This window comes from Rhinoraja longicauda, chromosome 14, assembly GCF_053455715.1.
Source record: "Rhinoraja longicauda isolate Sanriku21f chromosome 14, sRhiLon1.1, whole genome shotgun sequence".
Classification (NCBI taxonomy): Eukaryota; Metazoa; Chordata; class Chondrichthyes; order Rajiformes; family Arhynchobatidae; genus Rhinoraja; species Rhinoraja longicauda.
Genome location: NC_135966.1, coordinates 7,585,007 through 7,611,725, shown reverse-complemented (window position 1 = coordinate 7,611,725; position 26,719 = coordinate 7,585,007). Strand labels below are relative to the sequence as shown.

The window sequence follows — 26,719 nt, the reverse complement described above, 5'->3', positions numbered from 1 at the left end:
TCCAACGACAGGGGAGACAAAAATGACCGGGATGTGAGTGGTCCTTGATTATGTTGGCTGCTTTGGTTGTGAACATAATCCAAAGCAGCAATGATACAGGTAATAACCCTGCTTGCCCCAATAACATTACAAACTGGGCTTTAATATGTTAGTTGATAGGCAAGTGAATTGAAGTCTGAACAAATAAGTTTAATGTCATCATGGTATAAATACAAGTTCTAAAGTGAAAAGAATCTACCCCCATCGCGCTAATTTTAGTTAAACTAATAGACGGAGGTTAATTGTTGAAAAGCAGCAAGTGATTCCAAATCACATCAATTAAACATGTACGGAATAAGCTGTCGGCAGTAAATCTGAGTGCATTATTCCAAAATTACAAGCGTGTAAATCATGCTTTGTTATTAAACGAACAAGGGCATTATTTCAAAAACACTAAATCAGATACTTGTAAAACGCGAGGTGCCTGGTTTCTAAAGCGGTTTTATTTACACTATAAAATAAATGTTTCCATCTACGTTGGTCTTGAGGTTTTTCTATTTTTCAGAGTTATCAGTATCATCATCCCATTTATTTTATAACTGGATACATTTGGAATAAAGTAATAGACTTTTTCTGGTCCCGAATACTCACAAAGTTTGGAGACAGATTGAGCTTGTAGAGTTGCAGGGTGGAATGAAGCAAGTTTGATACTAAACTGGAGACGAGTACTTCTTTCCCGAGCTTGTTGCTGTCTGTAACCCGTCTCTGGCTACTTGCAATCTGCACTGTCCACTTGTCCAAGTCTGCGATAATGCAAATGGCTTCTGCTATGGGTTCGTCCAACACGGGATGCTGAGCAGGAAAAATAATATTGCATGGTTAATACATCCTCTAGTTTGGAGAATTGAATAGCAAACATCATGCATTTCTAAAATCAATACAGGTGCTCCTCAACTTACGATGGGGGTTACGTTCTGGAAGTCCATCGGAAACCAAAAATATCGTAAGTCGAAATGCATTTAATACACGTGATCACGTGGCCGGCGGCGAGCTGTGGCTCACTACGGGTCACTGCCGTTTGCATCATCGCAAACTCAAAATATCGTAAGTCGAAGCATCGTAAGGCAGGGAGCATCTGTATCCTAGCAAATCTGCAGTAGCCAACCCCATCTCAACTATCTTCAGACATGGAGAACACTTATCACTGCGCAGTTTGCTTTATTATTCTGTAATTTGCTTTCCTTCCAAGTTGACTGTATCATGGTCTTTTGTAAATGACGTGCAGAGTCAAAGCTATATGGCTGGGCGAATGGTGACTTTAGTCCTTGGAGTGCAGGAGGATGAGGGGTGATCTTATGGAGGTGCATAAGATCATGAAGGGAATAGACTGGGTAAATTACCAGTCTTTTACCCAGGGTATTTATTCACAAAATGCTGGAGTAACTCAGCAGGTCAGGCAGCATCTCAGGAGAGAAGGAATGGGTGACGTTTCGGGTCGAGACCCGAAACGTCACCCATTCCTTCTCTCCTGTAATGCTGCCTGACCTGCTGAGTTACTCCAGCATTTTGTGAATAAATACCTTCGATTTGTACCAGCATCTGCAGTTATTTTCTTACAGTCTTTTACCCAGAATAGGTAAATCAAGAACCAAAGGACAGGAGTTTAAGGTGAGAGGGGAAAGATTTAATAGGAACCCGAGGAGCATGCTTTTCACACAGAGGGTGGTGGGTATATGGAACGAGCTGCCAGAGGAGGTAGTTGACGCAGGTACTATAACAGCACTTAAAAGACATTTGGACAGGTACATGGATAGGAAAGTTTGAGGGATATGGGGCAAACATGGGCAAGTAGGAGTAGTGTTGATGGGGCATCTTGGGCCAAAGGATCTGCTTCTGTGCAATATGACTATGACTCTATGTGGCATTGTGATTAATCTAATGTACTAATAACACAGGCCTGTCTTATGATCTGGAGACACGTGTCTGTTAATTTAAATTCAATTGATTGAATTATGTTGGATTTAGTTAAAATCAAACCATTCCTCCAATTTGACGACATTGAAAAAATCATTCATGCATTCATTTCCTCCCGCCTAGACTACTGCAACTCCCTATACACTGGGATCAGCCAATCATCCCTGTCTCGCCTGCAATTGGTCCAAAACGCCGCAGCGAGACTCCTGACGGGTACCCGTAAAAGGGACCACATCACCCCGATTCTGGCCTCTCTCCACTGGCTCCCAGTACGGTACAGAATCAACCTCAAGCTCCTCCTATTCACATACAAAGCCCTAAACGGGCTTGTCCCTCCCCCATATCAAAAATCTTCTAACCCACCACTATATCTCCAGGTCCCTCAGGTCGGCCGACTTGGGGCTACTCACTATCCCGCGGTCTAGGCTTAAGCTCAGGGGCGACCGCGCTTTTGTGGTTGCAGCTCCTAGACTGTGGAACAGCATCCCTCTCCCCATCAGAACTGCCCCCTCCATCGACTCCTTTAAGTCCAGGCTCAAAACCTATTTCTACTCCCTAGCGTTTGAGGCCCTCTGAGGGGGCGCTGTGAACTGTTTATGTATGTGCTGTTATGTTTGTGTGCCATTGTATGTTCGTTTTCTTAGTACCTGAACTGATGTACAGCACTTTGGTCAACGTGGGTTGTTTTTAAATGTGCTATACAAATAAAATTGACTTGACTTGAATTAGTCTGAAGTCTGAAGAAGAGTCCCAACTCACAAAGTCACCTAATTCATAAGTCATAGGAGCAGAATTATGCCATTCGGCCCATCGAGTCTGCTCTACCATTCAATCATGGCTGATCTATCTTTCTCCCTCAGCCCCATTCTCCTGCCTTTTCCCCTTATTAACTATGTCATACTAATTAGTACCCTTGCTAATCAAGAATCTGTCAAACATGGATCACCTACCCATGTTTTCTCCCAGCGATGCTGCCTGCCCTGCTGAGTTACTCCAGTACTTTGTGTCTTTTTTTTGTAAACCATCACCTGCAGTTCCTTGTTTCTACAGTGTGATTGATCAATAGGGATTGACAATGGTTTATTGTAGCAGTGTCAGGAACAGAACTTTTCCCAAATAATTTGCTTGACATGGATGTTGTGAAATGAATTGAACAGAGCCGTACTCATGATGGACAATGTACCTGAACTGCATGCGCTAGGTCCACTGGCAAGCACTGCCTCAACTTCTCATCGCTGCCTGTACCGTGCAGAACAAAGTCTGACACGTAATCAGGACAATATCCACCAAAGAGAGACCTCCCAAAGTTTGCCATGCTGGGTTTGTTGCTATTTATTTCAATTGCATTTGATCTACATGGGAAAGAAAAGGTACAATTAAATTTAAAGTGAAATCTGTTTTCATGGTTGTGGTTGCTGAAGAATCAAGGTTCCACTGGAGATCCGACACGAAATGCTGGAGCAACTCAGCGGGACAGGCAGCATCTCTGGAGAGAACGATTGGGTAACGCTCTGGGTCTCGACCCAAAACAACACTCATTCCTTCTCTCCAGAGATGCTGCCTGCCCCTCTGAGTTACTCCAGCATTGTGTGTCTATCTTTGGTGTAAACCAACATTTGCAGTTCCTTCCTGCACAAGCTTTCACTGGCGTCTCTTTGCGGTCCAAGACCTTATATTTTCAGTCAAACAAGGATCAATAATATGAACATTAAATCAGAGTCATATAAAAAGTTCAATCAGTAGAAACATAGGATTTCTTCCTTGAGAATTAAGAATTAGGGTGACACTCTAGCGCAGCAGTAGAGCTGCTGCCTTACAGCACCAGAGACCCTGGTTCGATTCTGACCCACCAATGCTGTCTGTGCGGAGTTTGCACATTCCCCCTGTGACAGTGTGGGTTTTCTCCGGGTTACCTGGTTTCTTCCCACATCCCAGGACTTGCGGGTTTGTAGGCAAATTGGCTTCTGCAAATTGCCACGAATTCATAGGATAGAACTGATGTACTGGGTGATCGATGGTCAGCGTGGACACGGTGGAACAAAGGGCCTGTTTCCATGCTGTATCTTTATAATAAACTCAGCTAAAAATTAATGAACAGCACCATAGAAACATAGAAAATAGGTGCAGGAGTAGGCCATTCGGCCCTTCGAGCCCGCACCGCCATTCAATATGATCATGGCTGATCATCCAGCTCAGTATCCCGTACCTGCCTTCTCTCCATACCCCCTGATCCCTTTAGCCACAAGGGCCACATCTAACTCCCTCTTAAATATAGCCAATGAACTGGCCTCAACTACCTTCTGTGGCAGAGAATTCCACAGACTCAGCACTCTCTGTGTGAAGAAATGTTTTCTCATCTCGGTCCTAAAAGACTTCCCCCTTATCCTTAAGCTGTGACCCCTGGTTCTGGACTTCCCCAACATCGGGAACAATCTTCCCGCATCTAGCCTCTCCAACCCCTTAAGAATTTTATATGTTCTTATATGCACCAGGAAGCAAATTAATCCTTGGAGGGTAATAAAGTGGGCTCTCATAGAGAACATTATAGAAAATCCAAAGAGTTTTTAGGTAGACACAAAATGGCAGATTACTTCAGCGGGACAGACAGCATCTCGGCCCAAGACGTCACCAATTCCTTCTCTCCAGAGATGCTGCCCGTCCCGCTGAGTTACTTCAGCATTTTTTGTGTCTTCCTTCGATTTAGACCAGTATCTGCAGTTCTTTCCTACCAAATAGTTTTTATATGCATTGAGAGAAAATGGGGGATAGTAAGGGAGGTTATCGGACCCATTAAGGATCAAAGTGGGCATCTGTGTGTGGTGCAGGAGATGAATATTTCTCCTCTGTTTTAACCATGGTTCAAGAAAAACCATGATGACTCGGAGAAAGTAAATGGAGATGATTTGGGAATCACCGGCATGACAGTAAAGGAGTTGCTGGATATCTTAAAAAGGTATGAAGGTAGATAAATCTCCCGGGCCTGATCAGGTATATCCGTGAATGGAAACATCCTATCCACATTCACGCTATCAGGGCCTGTGGAGAAGATGTTTCCACTTGTGGGAGAGTCCAGGACCAGAGGCCAGAGCCTCAGGATAAAAGGAAGCACCTTTAGAAAGGAGATGAGGAGGAATTTCTGTAGTCAGAGGGTGGTGAAACTGGAATTCATTGCTACAGAGACGGCTGTGGAGGCCAAGTCAATGGATATATTTTTAAGGTGGAGATTGACAGATTCTTGATTAGTACGGGTGTCAGGGGTTATGGGGAGAAGGCAGGAGAATGCGGTTGAGAGGGAAAGATAGATCAGACATGATCGATTGGCAGAGTAGGCTTGATGGGACGAATGGCCTAAGTTTGCTCCTATAACTTATGAACTTAGGAGTTTTGATGCCATTCAGGGTACAACATTAAACACAGTCTGTGATAACGCTTGCTTTGTGTTTAAGACAACATTTGAAAGATCTTCATAATTGATAGAAGATAATCCAGCAAGCCAGGTGTTTTAAAAATAATACAACAATAAGGTTCAGGGTTGAGGTGGTGGATGTGGGGAAAACAATCTGAAATTCTCCTGTCTTCAATTAACCTTCTCCTTTGTACAGTTTTTCCTGCTCAGCTCAGAATGTAATCAAGCATGAAACAGATCTGTAAATCATTAGTAATATTTCACTCTGTTACTGCCCAAAAGTATTTTAAATCATGAGAGGAATAGATTGGGTAAACGCACAGAGTCTCTTGCCCAGAGTAGGGGAATCGCGAACCAGAGGACACAGGTTTAAGGTGAGGGGGAAAAGATTTAATAGGAACCTGAGGGGTAACTTTTTTCACACAAAGACTGCCGCATGAGGGAGTTGAGGCAGGGACTATCACAAAGTTTAAGAAACATTTATACAGGTACATTGGTAGATACGTTTAGTGGGATATGGGCCAAACGCAAGTAGGTGTGACTAGTGTCGATAGGACATGTGAGCGGCACGGTGGCGCAGCGGTAGAGTTGCTGCCTTACAGCGAATGCAGCGCCGGAGACTCAGGTTCGATCCTGACTACGGGTGCTGTACTGTAAGGAGTTTGTACGTTCTCCCCGTGACCTGCGTGGGTTTTCTCCGAGATCTTCGGTTTCCTCCCACACTCCAAAGACGTACAGGTATGTAGGTTAATTGACTGGGTAAATGTAAAAAATTGCCCCTAGTGTGTGTAGGATAGTGTTAATGTGCGGGGATCGCTGAGCGGTGCGGACTTGGTGGGCCGAAAAGGCCTGTTTCCGCGCTGTATCTGAAATATGAAAAAAAAATTAAAATATGTTGGTCAGTGTGGGAAAGTTAGGTTGAAGGGCCTGTTTCCACGCTGTATCACTCTAAATACATAGCCATGGGTTGGTTGGCTCAGTAGGAAATGTTTCACTAATATAAATGATCTACTGAAGGGGTTATGAACGATGAGACACCCAATAAACCTCCGTCTTTCACAAAATAATCCATATTCTGCACTATCTATTTTGAACAGTGGAAAGCGCACAGAAGAGAACGTCTTGTGCTTCAAAATTATTGGAATAGTACTGCAAAATGCTCATTAAAATACATCCTAGTACCATTTAAACTCTAGGAACGCAATATATAATGTTTATTGATGAGTTAGTTAGTCGCTGGAACCTTCAAAATACACTGGCCTGTAGCAAAGTGGAAATTATAAAACATAAATTTCCATGTCATAAATCATGTAGAATATACAAGTTCAACCTGTTTTTTATAGAGCCTCTGAGGTAATAAATCTCAAGTAACAACACTCTGCCCCTGTTCTAAACTACTGTTTTACTTATTTCTGATCGTTTCCCATGAGAATTGTTAACTGCACTCACTGCATCGAGATGATAGCAATTCTGTAGCCACACATGCATATATTAAACTACGCCTGGCCCCCAAATAAATAGTACTGACTGTTGCAAGTGAACATGAGACTCATTCTCAAGAGCCTGCCATCACAGTGGCATAGCGGTAGAGTTGCTGCCTCACAGCGCCAGAGACCCAAGTTCCATCCTGACTTCGGGTGCTGTCTGCGTAGAGTTTGCATGTCCTCCCTGTGACCTGGTGGGTCTCCTTCGGGTGCTCTGGTTTCCTCCTACATCCCAAAGATGTGCGGGTTTATAAGTTAATTGGCCCCTGTAAATAGCCCCGAGTGTGTAGAGAGTGGATGAGAAAGTGGGATAACAGAACTAGTGAGAAGGATGATCGATGCCCGGACTGGACTTTGTGGGCCGAAGGGCCTGTTTCCGTGCTGTATCTCTAAACTAAACTAAGAGTGCTCTTGCCCAACGCCAACTTGTTTTGCTGAAACTGCAACAGGTGAACTTCGCCTCAGTAATAATGAAATCCCTCGCATCTGCACTCCATTCCCATTGCCATGTCACAGGTATCAGTCAATGATTACCCATTATAAAGTTTTATGTCCATATGTATAGGTGTTCTTGGCCCAGCAAAGAAACTAACATCCATCACTGTGGAGAAATATCATATTGAGAATCAGATTCCTAAACTGATGTACAAAGGTCTCAGCACTTTTAATTAATCTCTGCACATTTCTAGAACTGCCAAGTGCCGAGAACTGCCTCACAGTTTATAAGCGGACAACCACGCACGTTGCAGTGAACACAAAACAGTAAAACACAGGAACAGGCCCTCTGGCCCACAATGTCTGTGGTCCAAGTTAAACTAAATCTCCTGTGGGGCTTACAATGCTTCATATCCCCCCCCCCCCCCATTCAGTGCATATCCATCTGTCTATCCAAAGGTTGCTGACCTATCCAATTAACAGCTAGAGAGTGGTCCTGACCTCCCATCTACCTCATTAGAGACCTTCGAGCTATCTTTAATCTGGCTTTATTAGACTTGATCTTGCACTAAATGTTGTCTGAAGAAGGGTCTCGACCCGAAACGTCACCCATTCCCTCTCTCCTAGATGCTGCTTGACCTGCTGAGTTACTCCAGCATTTTGTGATACCTTGCACTAAATGTTATACCCTTTATCCTGTGTCCGTACACTGTAGACTGCTTATTTGTTATGTGTTCATCCTTCGGGTTTGAAGATGACCATGACTTCACTTGCAGTTGGAGGATTGTGGGTCCGGAAGTGACTGGTGAGGCCAATCCGGGCCCGGATTGGCCACACCAGTCACTTCAGGACCCACAGTCACCAATCCTCCAATTTAGAAGTCATGTCATGTATAGTCTTTTTGCTGACTGGACAGCATGCAACAAAAAGCTTTTCACTGTACCCCTGTACACGTGAAAATAAACTAAAATAAACTTGTAAACACCACTATCACATCTGCCTCCACCAGCACTCCTGCCAGCACGTTCTAGGCACCCATCTGTGCCCCATTTTATAAACTTCCATCAGGTCTCTCCTCAGCCTTTGACTCATCAGAGAAAACAATCCATGCCTACCCAACCTCTCCTTATAGCTATCACACTCCAATCCAGGTAGCATTCTGGTAAAGCTCCTCTGCACCTCCTCCAAAGCCTTCACCTCCTTCCGGTAATGGGGTGACCCAGAACCGCACACTACAAAGTGACCAGACTGCTCTCTTTACCCATTCATCCAATGGTGCAATGTGAACTTCATGCAACAACTTAAAAGATATTGCTTGGGGGCAAGGAGAGGCCAAGGCAGGAATATGATGATACTGACTCCGACTTCATTGGACACGGACACTCAGCAGCAAATGTTTAGAGGACTTCTGACCAGTTTCCAACTAGAGGACATCATCAGCGACCCACCCCACCCCAGCCACGGTCTCATTTCACTCCCATCTTCAGGAAGAAGGTATACAGTGCCCTCCATAATGTTTGGGACAAAGACCCATCATTTATTTATTTGCCTCTGTATTCCACAATTTGAGATTTGTAATAGAAAAAAAAATCACATGTGTTTAAAGTGCACATTGTCAGATTTTAATAAAGGCCATTTTTATACATTTTGGTTTCGCCAATGTAGAAATTACAGCAGTGTTTATACATAGTCCCCCCATTTCAGGGCACCATGATGTTTGGGACACAGCAATGTCATGTAAATGAAAGTAGTCATGTTTAGTATTTTGTTGCATATCCTTTGCATGCAATGACTGCTTGAAGTCTGTGATTCATGGACATCACCAGTTGCTGGGTGTCTTCTCTGGTGATTGCTCTGCCAGGCCTGCATTGCAGTCATCTTTAGCTTCTGCGTGTTTTGGGGGCTAGTCCCCTTCAGTTTTCTCTTCAGCATATAAAAAGCATGCCGAATTGGGTTCTGATCGGATGATTGACTTGGCCACTCAAGAATTGACCATTTTTTAGCTTTGAAAAACTCCTTTGTTGTTTTAGCAATGATGTTTGGGATCATTGTCTTGCTGAACCGCCGGCCAATGAGATTTGAGTCATTTGTTTGAACTTGAGCAGATAGGATGTGTCTATACACTTCAGAATTCATTATGCTACTACCATCAGCAGTTGTATCATCAATGAAGATAAGTGAGCCAGTACCTTCAGCAGCCATACATGCCCAGGCCATAACACCCCCACCACCGTGTTTCACAGTTGAGGTGGTATGCTTTGGATCTTGGACAGTTCCTTCTCTCCTCCATCACTCTGATATAAGTTAATCGTCGTCTCATCTGTCCACAAGACCTTTTTCCAGAACTGTGGTTGCTCTTTTAAGTACTTCTTGGCAAACTGTAACCTGTCCATCCTATTTTTGCGGCTAACCAGTGGTTTCATCTTGCAGTGTAGCCTCTGTATTTTCTGTTCATGAAGTCTTCTGCAGACAGTGGTCATTGACAAATCCACACCTGACTCCTGAAGAGTGTTTCTGATCTGTCGGACAGGTGTTTGGTGATTTTTCTTTATTATAGAGAGAATTCTTCTCTCTTCAGCTGTGGGGGTCTTCCTTGGCCTGTAAGCTCACCAGTGCTCTCTTTCTTCTTAATGATGTTCCAAACAGCTGATTTTCGTAAGCCTAATGTTTAGCTGATGTCTGTAACAGTTTTATTCTTGTTTCTCAGTCTCATAATGGCTTCTCTGACTTTCATTGGCACAACTTTGGTCCTCATGTTGATAAACAGCAATACAAGTTTCCAAAGGTGATGGAAAGACTGGAGGAAAGACTAGGTGCTGAGAGCTCTCTTATACCTGCATTAAGGAGGCATTTAAACACACACAAGCAATTACAAACACCTGTGAAGCCATGTGTCCCAAACATTATAGTGCCCTGAAATGGGGGGACTATGTATAAACACTGCTGTAATTACTACATGGTGAAAGCAAAATGTATAAAAATATCCTTTAATAAAATCTGACAATGTGCACTTTAAAACCACATGTGATTTTTTTCTATTACATATCTCAAATTGTGGAGTACAGAGGCAAATAAATAAATGATGGGTCTTTGTCCCAAACATTATGGAGGGCACTGTAGTAGTTTGAAAATTGTCCAGGTTCAAGAGCAGCTTCTTCCCTACAACCATCAGGCTATTAAACACAACAGCCTTTAAATAAGCTCCGAACTACGTAGACTTCGGGGCATTATCTTTTGTCTTTGCACCATTTGCATGTATGTGTGTCTATATATTATTTATGATTTTCTATATATATATATATATATATATAATTTTGTTGTTTATTCATTATGTTTACGGAGTACTACGTTTACATATCTGTCGCGCTGCTGCAAGAATGTTGTTGTTCTGTTTCAGGCCCTATAACAATAAAACACTATTGACTCGTGACGAGACCAGCCATCTCCATCACAACCTGCCCTTCAGACCAAGCCGAAAAGCTTGGTCCTTCTTAACTTTCCCCAACAAATCGTAGCTGACTGTTCCGCGCTGTACACACCACACAGAAAAGGCAGATCTAAATTTACTGCCAGACTATCTGGGTCAGGGCAACAAAATGTTTGGCCTTACTGAGGAAACGGTATCTCCATCTGCTCCAGCCAGTCATCCTGCTCTGTGCTGTAGTAACTGTGCTTGGACAGTTCATTGCCCGCGTCCTCATTCTCACTGTCCCCCAAGGCACTATCCGAGCTTTCATTCCTGGGAATGTCCCACTCGACCACGGGCAGGCCCTGTTTCTGTGGACGATCCCATGCACAGTAGTTATGTAAGGAGGCCTTGCCTCTCGTGTTCTGCTCAGCAGAACTCAGTGAATGGGACTCCAAGTCCATCACATACATTTTACAAGTGCAAATACAAGTGTTCCCATTCACGCCACATTGCTGCTCGTTGTCCTGAATACCAAATCCCGGTTCCGCAATATTTTGCTGCTCAACTTCCCGCAGTTCTTCCTTGGGAAGATCATCAATGGTCTTTGCTTCTATTAAATTATCTTCGTTGAAATACTCGTCAAATAGACTCATGCTTCCTTCGTGCGAAGGATCCCATTCATAACTGTGTGTATTGGACAACGTGTCCTTGGTTTTGCTTTGGTCCAGAGTTCTCGTCACTGACTCTTCCTGGACTCTTCGTTTCAGTTCCTCGAGGCCTTTCAGTAGAGCCTGGTGGGTCTCTTTTCTCTTGGCTTCCGTGTCAGAGTCAGGCGAGAGAGATTCACCAATCTGAAAAGTTACTTTTTGGATGGAACTGGGACAACTCTGGAGAAGATTTTCACTGCAAGGAATGGAAGGAGGCAGCGGCTTATCAGGAGGCTGTTTCTCAACGACAGGTTCTACGCTGAGGCTTTGGTCCACAGCAGCGGATTGGACAGACAGCAACATTTCAGTCTTGGTTTCCTGCAGAGAGCGCGCGCTTTCCTTGTATTGCGGAACGGCCTCGGCTCTGCAGAGGGCTGGCAGATTTTCAACGCAGCTACTTGGACCACCACTGGTTTCCCACAGGTTTCTGTGGGAGCTTACCGATGAATCACTTGAACCACCTCCCGCCCCTTCCCGCCCGGGACCATCAAGGCTCTCCTTTCCGGGATGAAGGGGGCACTTCTTGCACTGATGAGTTCCCAGAGTATTGTTCTGCGACCTGGCATTCTGGTTCTGCAAAATGGTCGGGAAAAGGGAGCTTTTGTTCCGGTGCAGCGTGACCACGACGTAGTCCGACTCTTCCACCTCTCCTTTCTCCAGCGACGTGGTCATCACAGACTCGCTCACATCGCCATCGCCTTCCCCCTCCAGCACCAGCTGGGTTTCCTGCAGCTCCGAGCACCGGATGAAGTAGGTGAGGAAGTGAAGCAGCCGCTGAACCAATTCTTGCCGCTTGCCGATCACCACAGTCCGCGCTAGCCTTACGGGGGAACCGATGGCACCGTGCAGATCAACTGTGGCAAACATAAATGGATCAACGTTAGGACAGGACCTTTTTTAAATGGGGAGAGGGGAGGTGGAGAATTGAAGATGTCTTGATCAGAACAAACAAATGATTAGAACAAACAGTGCTTTGAAACACTTTTCCCATGTTCAGCAAAAGACCCCAATCCAAGATACCGATTCTACATCCAAGATACCGATTCTACATCCAAGATACCGATTCTACATCCAAGATACCGATTCTACATCCAAGATACCGATTCTACCAAAAGCACCACAAGCTCTGTCCATGGCAGTATGTTAGTGAATAAGTGTATGACATGGTGCATATTGAATTAACTTAAATCAAAAATAATACAAAAACCCCAAATATTATATAAGATAGATACCGAGAAACGAAATAATTAAGAGTAAACAGTTTGACCTGAGGTGTCATAGAAACTATCTTTCGATAGTGGTTTTCGAATTGCATGGGAAGCTTTATACTTAGTACATTTTAGCAATTAGAACTTTAAATATTATACACTGGTTCCTATCTTGGTTCTCAATCACATGGCTAATGTGGTTTACTTTCCACAAGTCTGAATTATGTGCACAATTTACCTTGATCAATATTGAGAAATACGAGAATTAAAAGCACTAGGGGAATAGCCTTCCAGCCTGCTCAACCAAGCTGTACGGTCAATGCTGATCTTTTATCTCAGCACTACTTTCCCACAATAAAATCTATCCTGATTCTGGATTGACTGAAATATATGCAGCAATTGACCCTTCATAGCCTTATTCAACACACTGAATGAAGGCATTTTCCCTCAGTGCAGACTTGACTGGCTGATCCCTGATTCTGAGACTAGGAATGCTGTTTAGTTTAGAGATACAGCATAGAATCCAGGCCCTTGGGCCATTGAGTCAACACTGACCATCGATCACCATTTCACACTAGTTCTATGTTATCCTGCTATCACTTCTTCCGTGTCCATCATCTGTGTTTCAACTGTTGACATCGCTGTCATCGTCTGTCCTGAAAAGGGCGCAAGCTTCTGACGACAGTCAGTGGGAGCCATCACTTGTTGCAATAGATGATGGTGGCAGCAGAATTAGCTCAGGACATTTCCAGTTTCCAGCCCCGCGACGTGAACGCTTCTACTATGGGGCCCCTGCTATCACCTTCACCCCATACTCGCTAGGGACAATTTACACAGGCCAATTAACCAACGACTTTAGGATGCGGGAGGAAACTGGAGCACCCGGGATATCCATGCGGTCACAGGAAGAACATGCAAACTCCACACAGACAGCACGCGGGTCTCTGGCGCTGTGAGGCAGCAGTTCTCCCAGCTGCGCTGTTGTGCCGCCCACAGGCTGGAGACACCACAGGCAGAGGAAATATAAGAAAATAACTGCAGATGCTGGTACAAATCGAAGGTATTTATTCACAAAATGCTGGAGTAACTCAGCAGGTCAGGCAGCATCTCAGGAGAGAAGGAATGGGTGACGTTTCGGGTCGAGACCCTTCTTCAGACAGACAGGCAGAGAGAGGAAACATCACCTCGATAACTATCCTGCAGAACCCTTATAAATCGGGCTCCAGGGAAAGTATCTCCACTCGAGCTGAGGAATCCAGTCGCCCAAACGTAGGCAACCTGGGTGCACCCAGAAAAGGAAAACTAATTAAACTGCAAGCTCAACAAATCAAGCCCACTGTATATTTGACCACTCGATTAGATCTTCCATTCTGATAGAAGTATAAACAATTATGAGGGGCATAGATTGGGTAGAGTCAGAACCTTTTTCCCCCCGGATAGAAATGTCAAGGACTGGAAGGCATAACTGTAAGGTGAGAGGGCAATGTTTAAAGGGGGATGTGCAGAGCAAGGCCTTTTTTAAACAGCGGGTGGTGCGTGCCTGGAACACACTGGCTGAGGTAGATACAATAGCGGCATTGAAGAGGCTTTTAGATAGGCACATAGATGTGCAGGACATGGAGGGATGTGGAGCACCTGCAGGTAGATAAGAGTTGGCGGTTGTGCCATATTTGCCCAGACACTGTGGGCCAACTCTCACCAACTTCTACAGATGCGCCGTAAAAAGCATTTTATCGGGATGCATCGCAGCTTGGTTTGGGAACAGCTCCATCCACAAGCGCAAAACATTGCAGAGAATTGTTGGCACAGCCCAGAACTCCACACAAACCAACCTCCCTTCCATTGACTGTATTTATACCTCACGCTGCCTCGGCAAGGCCAGCAGCATAATCAAGGACGAGTCGCACCCTGGCCACTCCCTCTTCTCCCCTCTCCCATCAGACACAAGGTACAGAAGTGTGAAAACACACACCTCCAGATTCAGGGACAGTTTCTTCCTGCTGTTATCAGGCAACTGATCATCCTACCACCACTAGAGAGCAGCCCTGAGCTACAGTCTACCTCATTAGAGACCTTCGGACTATCTTTGATCGGACTTTACTAGCTTTCAGCATGCACCAAATGTTATTCCCTTGTCATGCATCCGTACACTGTGAATGGCTTGATTGTAATCATGTATTACCATTCCGCTGACCAGTTAACACGCAACAAAAGCTTTTCACTGTACCTTGGTTCATGTGACAATAAACTAAACATCAGTCTGAAGAAGGGTCTCGACCCGAAACGTCATCCATTCCTTCTCTCCTGAGATGCTGCCTGACCTGCTGAGTTACTCCAGCATTTTGTGAAATAAATACCTTTGATTTGTACCAGCATCTGCAGTTATTTTCCTACATAAACTAAAGTCTGTTCCTGTGCAGTACTGTTCTATTAAAGTACTTTTGTTCATTGGAGAGAAGGAATGGGTGACGTTTCGGGTCGAGACCCTTCTTCAGACTGAAGGGTCTCAACCCGAAACGTCACCCATTCAATCTCTCCAAGATGCTGCCTGACCTGCTGAATTACTCCAGTATTTTGTGATACCTTCTAACTGTTCATTAGGATTAATTACTTTCACAGATGAAAATGGGTACAGCATCAAACACACCAATTTTTACTGATTGTCCAATTGCACCTCTTCGAATAGTACATACCTAATTGGGCCCAGAGAGGATTGTAGGGGTTGGATTTTAAAAGCATATCAACACTTCGAGAGGAATGTTTTTCCAGGAAAATCTTAATAGGTGGTTGACCATTTGGCATAACTGTGGGGACCCAGGCAAGATGATTGGTGAGCACAGCTGTGATCAGGGCAGGTAGAAATCTGATTCAAAGACAAAATGAACATTTAAATCAATCAGATAAATCACAGACACCAACACGTACACAACTTGTGCATTTAACAAGAAGCACAGCGTTTATCTTTATACACCAAAGAATATAAACACCTGACAAATATATCACAGCATCATTTCAGTGAGACTATGATAGAAGAGGTTTAAATTGCATTCCGTCAATTTGACTCCAGATCATACGAGAGTCAAGAAGCCCCACTAAACCGACAGATTGTGGAAGAACTTTTCAACTTTTTTTTGCTTGGACGACTGAAATTCAGAATCGGTAATCCAAAATGAAACTCTGCAATCATAAAGAAAGCTCCATTTGGCTGATGCAAAGCCAGCAAGAGCTAAGTCAGTCACAAGCAAAGAAACAGCAGGGCTGGAAGCATCTGTAGAGGGATATAGACAGACAACATTTGTGGTCAGGATCCTTCTTCGAAGAGCCAAGTTAGGAAGTGGCTTGGATCTGGGTCAGTGCACAAAATGCAAAACAACCATGGGGAGATGATGGATAGTAGGATTAGTTTAGTGATACAGCACGGAAACAGGCCTTTTGGCTCACCCAGTCCATGCCGACCAGCAATCGCTGCACAGTAGCACCATGCTACGCACAATTTTTATCGAAGCCAATTAACCTACAAACCTGTATGTCTTTGGATTGTGGAAAGAAACCGGAGCACCTGGACAAAACCCACGCAGGTCACAGTGGGTAGTTTACAAACTCCATAGTTTACGGACAGCACCTGTAGTCAGGATCGCACCCGGGTCTCTGGCGCTGTAAGGCAGCAACGCTACCGCTGCGCCACATGCCAGCATACTCTATCTTTTTTCTCCCTCAGATGAAAGAGGGGAAGTGATAGATTGTAGATTTGGAGCGTCTCAACCTCAAACATTGACCGTCCGTATCCCTCTACAGATGCTGCCTGACCCACCGAGTTACTCCAGCAGCCCTCCTGTACTTGCTTGAAGTGATGGACTTGTTTGTGTTTAAGGTGCAATTCCCTGCCCAACCACTGGTCTGGGTGCGGCCCTGTCGACGGAAGTGCCCTGTGAGAAACGTGCGAGTCTTCGGCGAGGAGGCCGAGGTGAGGAGGCCGAGGTGAGGAGGTGACACTTGTTCTTGAGCCTGATTTGTTTTTTGACACTAAAGTAATGGCAGGCAAGTTGGTGCAGTGTGTTTCCTGCAGGATTTGGGAAGGTAGAGACACCACTGGAGCTTCTGGGAGCTACACCTGCAAGAACTGTGTCCAGGTGCAGCTCCTGAATAGACGTGTGGTAGAGTTGGAGAAGCAGCTGGATGATCTCAGGGCCATCCGGGAATGCGAGAGTTTCCTGGACACGCCAAGGGTCCAGGTCGAGCGAAGGTTGGAGACCGTTTCAAAGGGGAGTGAACGTGGACTACAGGAGACCCCGGTGGCTGTGCCTATTGCAAACAGGTACACCCTCTTGGGAGCTGTCGGGGCAGAAGACGCTTCCAGTCCGAGCGGCGGACGTGTTGGCGGCTCTAATCCAGACAAGGAGACCCGACCGGGGAGACCGAAGTCGGGACGAGCCATAGCAGTGGGTACGAACAGTAGATTCTGTGGCGGCAGGCGGGACTTGAGGATGGTCTGTTGCCTCCCTGGTGCCAGGGTTCAAGACATCACGGGGTGGCTTCAGAACATCCTAGCGAGGGAAGGCGATCAACCGGAAGTAGTTGTGCACGTGGGCACGAACGACGTCGGGAGGAAGAGGAAGGAGGCACTGCAACGTGAGTTTAGAGAGTTGGGAAGAAGACTGAGAAGTAGGACGTCGAGGGTGGTTATCTCTGGACTGTTCCCTGTACCTCGTGCTGGTGCGGGCAGGAACAGAGAGATCGGAGATATGAATGTATGGCTGAGGGGCTGGTGCAGGGAACAGGGATTTAGATTTCTAGACCACTGGGATCTCTTCTGGGGTAGAGGTGACCTGTACAAAAGGGACGGGTTACACCTTAACAGCAGGGGGACCAACATTCTGGCAGGTAGGTTTGCTAGTGCTACACGTGTGTGTTTAAACTAAGTAGTGGGGGGGAGGGGTTGACAAATTGGGAATATGAAGATGGAGTTAAAGGGGAAGTGAATACAGGAGAAATTGCAAAGGACTCTAGAATAAATGGGAAGGAAAGTTCTAGATGGGATAAGAGAGTAAGGTCAGGGCCAATTGGTGTGAGAGGAGAGGTGAATACCGAAGTTAAAGTGTTGTATTTAAATGCGCGAAGTATAAAAAATAAAGTGGATGAGCTTGAGGCTCAGTTAGACATTGGCAAGTATGACGTTGTGGGAATTACAGAAACATGACTACAAGAGGACCAGGGATGGGAACTGAATATTCAGGGGTATACGACCTATCGAAAAGACAGACAGGTGGGCAGAAGGGGTGGGATCGCTCTCTTGGAAAGGAATGATATTCACTCCCTTGCAAGGGGTGGCATAGAATCAGGAGATATAGAATCAGTATGGGTAGAAATGAGAAATTGTAAGGGTAAAAAGACCCAAATGGGAGTTATCTACAGGCCCCCAAACAGTAGCCTCGACATAGGGTGCAAGTTGAATCAAGAGCTAAAATTGGCATGTCGCAAATGTAATGCTACGGTGGTTATGGGAGATTTCAACATGCAGGAAGACTGGGAAAATCAGGTTGGTACTGGACCCCAGGAAAGAGAGTTTGTGGAGTGCCTCCGAGATGGATTCTTAGAACAGCTTGTACTGGAGCCTACCAGGGAGAAGGCAATGCTGGATTTAGTGTTGTGTAATGAACCTGATTTGATAAGGGAACTCAAGGTAAAAGAGCCATTAGGAGGCAATGATCATAATATGATGTTTTAATCTACAAATTGAGAGGGAGAAGGGAAAATCAGAAGCGTCAGTATTACAGTATAGCAAAGGGGATTACAGAGGCATGAGCTGGCCAGATTTCATTGGAAGGAGACCCTAGCAGGGAAGACGGTGGAACAGCAATGGCAGGTATTCCTGGGAATAATGCAGAAGTTGCAGGATCAATTCATCCCAAAGAGGAGGAAAGATTCCAAGGGGAGTAAGAGGCACCTGAGCCTGACAAGGGAAGCCAAGGACAGCATTAAAATGAAAGAGAATAAGTATAACATAGCAAAGAAGAGCAGGAAGACAGAGGATGTTCTATAGATTCAGGATCAGTTCCTGTGGATTGGAGAGTAGCTCATGTTATCCCACTTTTTAAGAAAGGAGGGAGAGAGAAAACAGGACATTAAAGACCAGTTAGTCTGACATCAGTGATGGGGAGATGCTGGAATCAATTATAAAAGACAAAATTGCGGAGCATTTGGATAGCAGTAACAGGATCGTTCTGAGTCAGCATGGATTTACGAAGGGGAAATCATGCTTGACTAATCTTCTGGAATTTTTTGAGGATGTAACTAGGGAAATGGACTGGGGAGAGCCAGTGGATGTAGTGTACCTTGACTTTCAGAAAGCCTTCGACAAGGTCCCACATAGGAGATTAGTGTGCAAAATTAGAGTGTATGGTATTGGGGGTAGGGTACTGACATGGATAGAAAATTGGTTGGCAGACAGAAAATAAAGAGTGGGGATAAATGGGTCCCTTTCAGAATGGCAGGCAGTGACTAGTGGGGCACCGCAAGGCTCGGTGCTGTTTACAATATACATTAATGACTTGGATGAAGGGATTAAAAGTAACATTAGCAAATTTGCAGATGACACAAAGCTGGGTGGCAGTGTGAACTGTGAAGAAGATGCTATGAGGTTGCAGGGTGACTTGGACAGGCTGTGTGAGTGGGCGGATGCATGGCAGATGCAATTTAATGTGGATAAGTGTGAGGTTATCCACTTTGGTGGTAAGAATAGGAAGGCAGATTATTATCTGAATGGTGTCAAGTTAGGAAAAGGGGACGTACAACGAGATCTGGGTGTCCAAGTGCATCAGTCACTGAAAGGAAGCATGCAGGTACAGCAGGCAGTGAAGAAAGCCAATGGAATGTTGGCCTTCATAACAAGAGGAGTTGAGTATAGGAGCAAAGAGGTCCTTCTACAGTTGTACAGGGCCTTAGTGAGACCGCACCTGGAGTACTGTGTGCAGTTTTCGTCTCCAAATTTGAGGAAGGATATTCTTGCTATTGAAGGCGTGCAGCGTAGGTTTACTATGTTAATTCCCAGAATGGCGGAACTGTCATATGTTGAAAGACTGGAGCAACTAGGCTTGTATACACTGGAATTTAGACGGATGAGAGGGGATCTTATTGAAACATATAAGATTATTAAGGGGTTGGACACGTTAGAGGCAGGAAACATGTTCCCAATGTTGGGGGAGTCCAGAATCAGGGGCCACAGTTTAAGAATAAGGGTAGGCCATTTAGAACAGAGATGAGGAAAAACCTTTTCAGTCAGAGAGTTGTAAATCTGTGGAATTCTCTGCCTCAGAAGGCAGTGGAGGCCAGTTCTCTGAATGCTTTCAAGAGACAGCTAGATAGAGCTCTTAAGGATAGCGGAGTCTAGGGGTATGGGGAGAATGCAGGAATGGGGTACTGATTGAAAATGATCAGCCATGATCACATTGATTGGTGGTGCTGGCTCGAAGGGCCGAATGGCCTCCTCCTGCACCTATTGTCTATAAAACCCACACCGTTACAGATGGAACGTACAAACTGAGTTCAGACAGCACCTGTGGTCAGGATGGAACCCGGGTCTCTGGCGCTGTCAGGCAGCAACTCTACCACTGCGCCACTGTGCCCCCCTCCAAGCCATAATTGTTTTGCTTCTTCCCTGTAAACATTACTTCTATCAAAAGGCATGAACAATTTTCTCAATACTTAACTGATTCTTTGAAGCTTGCTCCATCAATAAAGCAAATTCTCTCATGAGCTGCTGACAAAGGAGGTTCTTTTCAGGGGCCCCCGACATCATCGTCAACCACACAGGCTCCGTGATCCTGGGCATTGTGTAAAGATTAACTATTGCTGTCCTAATTTGGGATGATGGCGTAGACAAGGGAGAGAAAAATATGGTCACGTTATTGCGATGTGCACAAATCAAATTTTATTGAGAAATGCACTCTGATGATGGACAATGTGGTGGAAAGCCTATTTGATGACCCTATCTACCTGTGACACCACTTTCAAGGAACTAAGTACCTGCACTCCTAGATTCCCTCGGCTCTACAACATTCCCCAGAACCCTATCGTTCATTGTGTAGGTCCTGCCCACGTTAGACTTTCCAAAATGCAGCACCTCACATTTCTCTGTGCTGATTTCCATCAACCATTCTTATCCACCTGTCCAACCCATCAAGATCCTGCTGTCATTTTTGACAACCATCTTCACTATCTACAATACCACCCACTTTTGCGTCACCTGCAAACATGATATGTGCGTTCTCATCCAAATCATTGATAGAGATGGCAAACAGCAATGGGCCCAGCACCGAACCCTGAACCCTGAGAACTAGTCAGAGATGACACACACTTTATCCTTCCTCGTTCCAGGCATAATACAACAACAAAACCTGCTTCAGCCAAACTGCTGGAGTCGCGTCAAGAGAGTACAGTATCCAAGCCTGCCCAAATATATGGCATATCATGAACTTGTTGTGATGAGAAGGCTGACTAGATTTCACTGAGCAACATGCTGCTTTCTATTCTTACAGTCTCTGGCATCAACTGCAAATGGTATATAGTTCTCTGAAAGCTATCAAATTTTCCTGGCACCCACCACCGCACACATGACCAGCTGAGAGGAACTCTAGATCTCAGGCAATTTAGTCTGCATCCAAAAACAAAGTAGTGTTCTCCACAGCTGCTGCAATTCTCTCACTTCAAAATGAAAAGTGGATTTTTTCCTGTTTACAATCGGGACTAACAAACTCGTCTTAAGAGAATCTTGCAAGTTTATTTGCTACAGCAACTTATCCAGATGCCCAAGGCAAGCCACAGAGTCTGAACAAACATCCAGTTTTGTGTAGTGCACACATAATTCACAACAATATTTCCAGTTGTAAAGGTTGCTGGCAGTTGCAAAGAACTATAGCAATTCACTGCCTATAAATAGCACTGGCAGCAAAGGACATGTATGACTACAGTAGTTACGACAGCACTCAGATAGCCTCTGACACAAGGACAAAACCCCAGTTAAACATGTTGGATGCATGTTTCTAGTTAAACATGCTGGATGCATTTATTGCGATCCTAGTTTAGTTTAGAAATATGGTGTGGAAACAGGCCCCCTCGGCACCCCCCAGCGACCCCCACACATTAACACTACCCTACACACTTGGGATAATTTTACATTTCTACCAAGTCAATTAACCTACAAAGCTGTACGTCAAACTCCAGACAAACAGCACCCGAGGTCAGGATCGAACCCGGGTCTCTGGCACTGTGAGGTGGCAGCTCTACCAGTTGTGCCACTGTGCCGCCCTATTGTGCTATTCCTCGGAGACTTCACCGACTTTTATGAATGGCATACCTTACACGAATCCGGGATGGAGAAGGCAATGAAAATCCAAATGTAAATTATTTCAGGTTAATCAGTTTTAAAATTCTGCATTGGCTAGTTACAGAGGAAATTTATCTTTAAGCAGAACTTCTGTAGTGATTGCAGACAACAGAACCTTTAAAAATAAACCTCTCGCTCCGTTCCTTCCCCACCCTAGTTGTCGTACTAGTTTCACTGTCGTCCTGTTGAGTTTCACTGTCTGTATAACTCGTTATCATTTAGCCACAGCCAACAATGGGCCATCGTAGACTCCACCTTTCCTTGATCATCATTACTTTTTTTTGCATATCTTTCATTCATTTGTTCTATATCTCTCTCTACATCACCATCTGTATATCTCTTGTTCCCCTCTCCCCAGACTCTGTCTGAAGAAGGGTCTCGACCCGAAACGTCACCTTTTGGTTTTCTACAGAGATGCTGCCTGACCCGCTGAGTTACTCCAACTTTTTGTGTCTATTTTCAAATATACACGGTACATAAACGCATTATTAAAATATTCACCTGAATTCATTTAAAGCATCCACTATCTTGTTCCAACCAACACGCTGATTTGTCTCAGAAATTCTATTTCTCAGTTTCATTGCCTGGAAAGAAGAAGATATCAAACTCAGTCATCTGCCCAAGCAAAGTACACTCGCAATGTCCAGGGGTTTACATGGGAATGCACATCTCTGCAAGATTTCCGATCAATCTATTAACACTGCTTCCAGCGGCTTTCTAACTCATGCTTCATGTATAAAGCACTACACACTGTATACGATACTCTTGAGAGGGTGAGCTGGCTGTGTGTTTCACTTTTTAACATGAATGGCTCTGGAGTCTCTTTAAATGTCAGTGCACAGAGATGCTGCATGTCCCGCTGAGTTACTCCAGCTTTTTGTGTCTATCTGCGGTTTAAACCAGCATCTGCAGTTCCTTCCTACACTCTTTAGATGTCTCATTGCCAAAGCGTTGTTCCAGTTAGCAAGTGTCTGGTTCCATTCATCTCGTACAATGGTAACTTCAGCCAGTTACTGTCTTTCGGGACTGTGCTAACAGATGGCGAAAGATATTTTAGCCACAGGGAACTGAAACGTCCTCTCACCAGCTAGAGAGGGGTCATGACCTTTCATCTACGTCATTGGAGACCTTCGAACCATCTTTAGTCAGACTTTATTGGACTTCATCTTGCACTAAACGTTGTGCCCTTTATCATGCATCTGTGCGCTGTGGAAGGCTTGATTGCAATCACGTAGTCTTTTCACTGACTGGATAGCACGCAACAAAAAAGCTTTTCGCTGTACACGTGCCAAGAATAAGCTAAACTAACCTAAAACAAAACTAAAACTAATTTTAAGATGATGCGGAAAGGAGGGAGAACAAAATTCTGTGTCGAGGTGGGGGGGAAGGAGAAATGACCAGCTGGAGTTAGGAAAAATACAGTGGTAAGGACATGAATGAGAGACGGAAAATTAATCATTGTTTCAGTAAATAGAAGATGAGTAGATAGCATGCAAGAAAAAGTTTTCACTGAACCTCGGTACACGTGACAATAATAAACGGAATAAAACCATGCATTGCTACTTCACAATTAGCAGGAGGACGTAACACTGGTACCTGCTCAATGGCATATTTCAGTCGGTTCACATGGCTCTCAAAGAGAGGAAAATGAGCAAAGAAGAATTCATGAAACTTGTTGTTCTCCTCCTCAACCTGAGACAGTGAAAATATAATGCCAATAGCGATCTTCTTTTTCCGAACAACGGAAGGATTGGAAGTACAGCTTTCGTCAGACATGTTAAAGCTCTCCTCTACGGACCTGCAAGACAACATCGATTTTCCTGAGCGCAATAGCTGACGGATATCTTTAAATCAATTACATGGAGGAAATATCAAAAGTATAATCTAACTTCAGGTGAAATATAGTCACAGAAGAAATTAGAAAGAAAAAACGGCGTTAATATGGACTGCACAGGTATCCATCCAATTAGGATAGACAGAAAGAGCTGGAGTAACGCAGTGGGTCAGACAGCATCTCTGGAGAAAAAGAATAGGTAACGTTTTCGGTCCAGCCCATCTCAACCCAAAATGTCAACTATTCCTTGTCTTCAAACATGCTGCCTGTCCCGCTGAGTTACTCCAGCTTTTTGTGTCTATCTTCAGTTTAAACCAGCATCCGCAGTTCCTTCCTACACATATCCCCCCAATTATTTCATTGCAACCTGTTACTCTCTCTCAGTAACACCCACCACAGTGGGTATTCCACTACCCACCAACAATGAAGGAAGTTTGCAGTAGACAATTAACCTGTGAGCCGCCAGATCTTTTGGACACGGGACGAACATCAAGAAGCATCCAGTGACACTCTCATGATCACGGGTTTGATCCTGACTACGGGGGCTGTCTGTACAGAGTTTGTACGTTCTCCCTGTGACCTCGTGGGTTTTCTCCGGGTGCTCCGGTTTCCTCCCACACTCCAAAGACGTACAGGTTTGTAGGTTAATTGGCTTTGGTACAAAAAAAATTATAAATTGCCCCTAGTGTGTAGGATAGCGCTAGTGATCGCTGGTTGGCATGGATTCGGTGGGCCGAAGGGCATGTTTCCCCGTTGTATCTATAAAGTATAAAGAACATAAACTCTACACAGATGGTATCAGAGGTTACCATCTGAGTATCGAACCCAGGTCGGGATTCAATGCTGACCTCAGGTACAAATCTGTATGGAGTTTATAGTGTCATACAGCGTGGGAACAGGCCGTTCAATCCAACTTGCCCACGCCGACCAACATGCCCCATCTAACTAGCCCCACCTGCCTGCGTTTGACCCATATCCATCTAAACCTATCTTATACATGCACCTATGCAAATATTTTTAAAACTGTGCCTGCTAAATGTTGCGATAGATGGATGAGAGGGGATCTTATCGAAACATATAAGATTATTAAGGGGTTGGACACGCTAGAGGCAGGAAACATGTTCCCAATGTTGGGGGAGTCCAGAACAAAGGGCCACAGTTTAAGAATAAGGGATAGGCCATTTAGAACAGAGATGAGGAAAAACATTTTCAGTCAGAGAGTTGTAAATCTGTGGAATTCTCTGCCTCAGAAGGCAGTGGAGGCCAATTCTCTGCATTCAAGAGAGAGCTAGATAGAGCTCTTATGGGTAGTGGAGTCAGGGGGTATGGGGAGAAGGCAGGAACGGGGTACTGATTGAGAATGATCAGCCATGATCACATTGAATGGTGGTGCTGGCTCGAAGGGCCGAATGGCCCACTCCTGCACCTATTGTCTATTGTCTATCTGCAAATGGTCGGTCATTCGAGCTTGCATGTTCTATGGTTACTAGGAGAAGAGTTGCTTTGCAGATGATCAAAATTAAGCACAGAGGTCTCCCCATGAAGTGCAGTGGACGAGTGGCAAGAACTGCACGTCTCCAATGTTTGAATTACTCTAAAAAATATACCATCCTTTCTCCAAGAAATAAAGACCGCATCATTTACACAGAAGACCAAATCCATATGAGGCATTAATGCAGAAATTCAGTTTAGTTTATTATAGTGTAGAGATACAGCGCAGAATCAGGCCCTTTGGCCCACCTAGTCAACGCCAACTATCGATCACCCGTATGCTAATTCTATATTATCCCAGTTTCGCATCCTACACATTAGGGGCAATTTATAGAAGCCAATTAACCTGCAAACCTGCACATCTTTGGAATGTGGGAGGAAATTGGAGCACCCGGAGAAAACCCACGCGGTCACAGGAAAAATGTACAAACTCCGTACAGACAGCACCCGAAGTCAGGATGGAACCCGGGTCTCTGGCGCTGCGAGGCAGCAACTCTACCGCTGCACCACTGTGCTCATCTGGCTGACAGCAAGGTGGCGTAAAAAGGTATCGGTTAATTTAGAGGGTGTAGGAAATGCAGATGCTGGTTTACACTGAAGAAGGACACAAAATACTGGAGTAACTCAGCGGGTCAGACAGCATCTCTGGAGAAAAGGAATAGGTGACGTTTCGGGTTGAAACCCTTCCTCAGACCGAAACATTCCTATTCTTTTTCTCCAGAGATGCTGTCTGACCCATTGAGTTACTCCAGCATTTTGTGTCCAGTTTGGTTAATTCAGAGATGGACAAGATATGGTGTGTAGGAAAGAACTGCGGATGCTGGATTATGGTCGTGCTTCGAGTTTTGGAGATGACTGTAGTGACGAAGGCAAAGTACAACTTTCTTTGTTGAAGTGCCTCCTGGTAGTTTTGTACCGCACCATTTGCCGAGAAGACAGTTTGCTTACGTCTTCCTTTCTCTCTCTGTCCGATTGAACAATTGCAGGCTTACCACCTGGGGAAAACTCCGTTTTCAAGGCTGGTGTTCTTACTGCGGCGCCAACGGCGGTGGTAACTGCTGGCGCAGCTGCTCGGCAGCGAGGAGCTCGGTGAAGGAAAGGGCGCGATCAGCAGACTGCTCAGGGAAGCTGCAGAAAGGATGAGCAAAAGCAAAGATGCATTATGCAGCAGCACCGCACACACTTCCCCAGTCAATGTGGGATTGCAGCTTATTATGAGGTTAAACTAATTACCAGTCTTCCCATCCTAATACAGATCCAAAGACTATCAGTATATTTTTGAAAAAATATATATACAAAAACTCGAGAAAGCAACTGGTATTTAAAGGGAGACACAAGGAACTGCAGATGCTGGAATTTTGAGCAAAGCTCAAAGTGCTGGAGGATCTCAGCGGGTCAGGTAGCATCTGT

At 44.8% G+C, this 26,719-nt stretch overlaps 1 protein-coding gene across 3 annotated transcripts in view; it reads right to left on the bottom strand.

Moving 5' to 3' along the window:
• The window catches only part of fnip1 (folliculin interacting protein 1), a 92,851-nt gene that overhangs the window by 5,210 nt on the left and 60,922 nt on the right, over nucleotides 1–26,719 (bottom strand). For all 3 annotated transcript variants that reach the window (XM_078411362.1, XM_078411365.1, XM_078411364.1), the window contains 8 exons: nucleotides 26,302–26,437; nucleotides 23,581–23,782; nucleotides 22,486–22,568; nucleotides 20,309–20,455; nucleotides 15,296–15,465; nucleotides 10,889–12,248; nucleotides 3,137–3,305; nucleotides 631–831 (listed from right to left, as the gene is read on the bottom strand). In XM_078411362.1, the coding sequence (XP_078267488.1) occupies nucleotides 631–831; nucleotides 3,137–3,305; nucleotides 10,889–12,248; nucleotides 15,296–15,465; nucleotides 20,309–20,455; nucleotides 22,486–22,568; nucleotides 23,581–23,782; nucleotides 26,302–26,437 (2,468 nt within the window). The remainder of the gene's footprint in view (nucleotides 1–630; nucleotides 832–3,136; nucleotides 3,306–10,888; nucleotides 12,249–15,295; nucleotides 15,466–20,308; nucleotides 20,456–22,485; nucleotides 22,569–23,580; nucleotides 23,783–26,301; nucleotides 26,438–26,719) is intronic.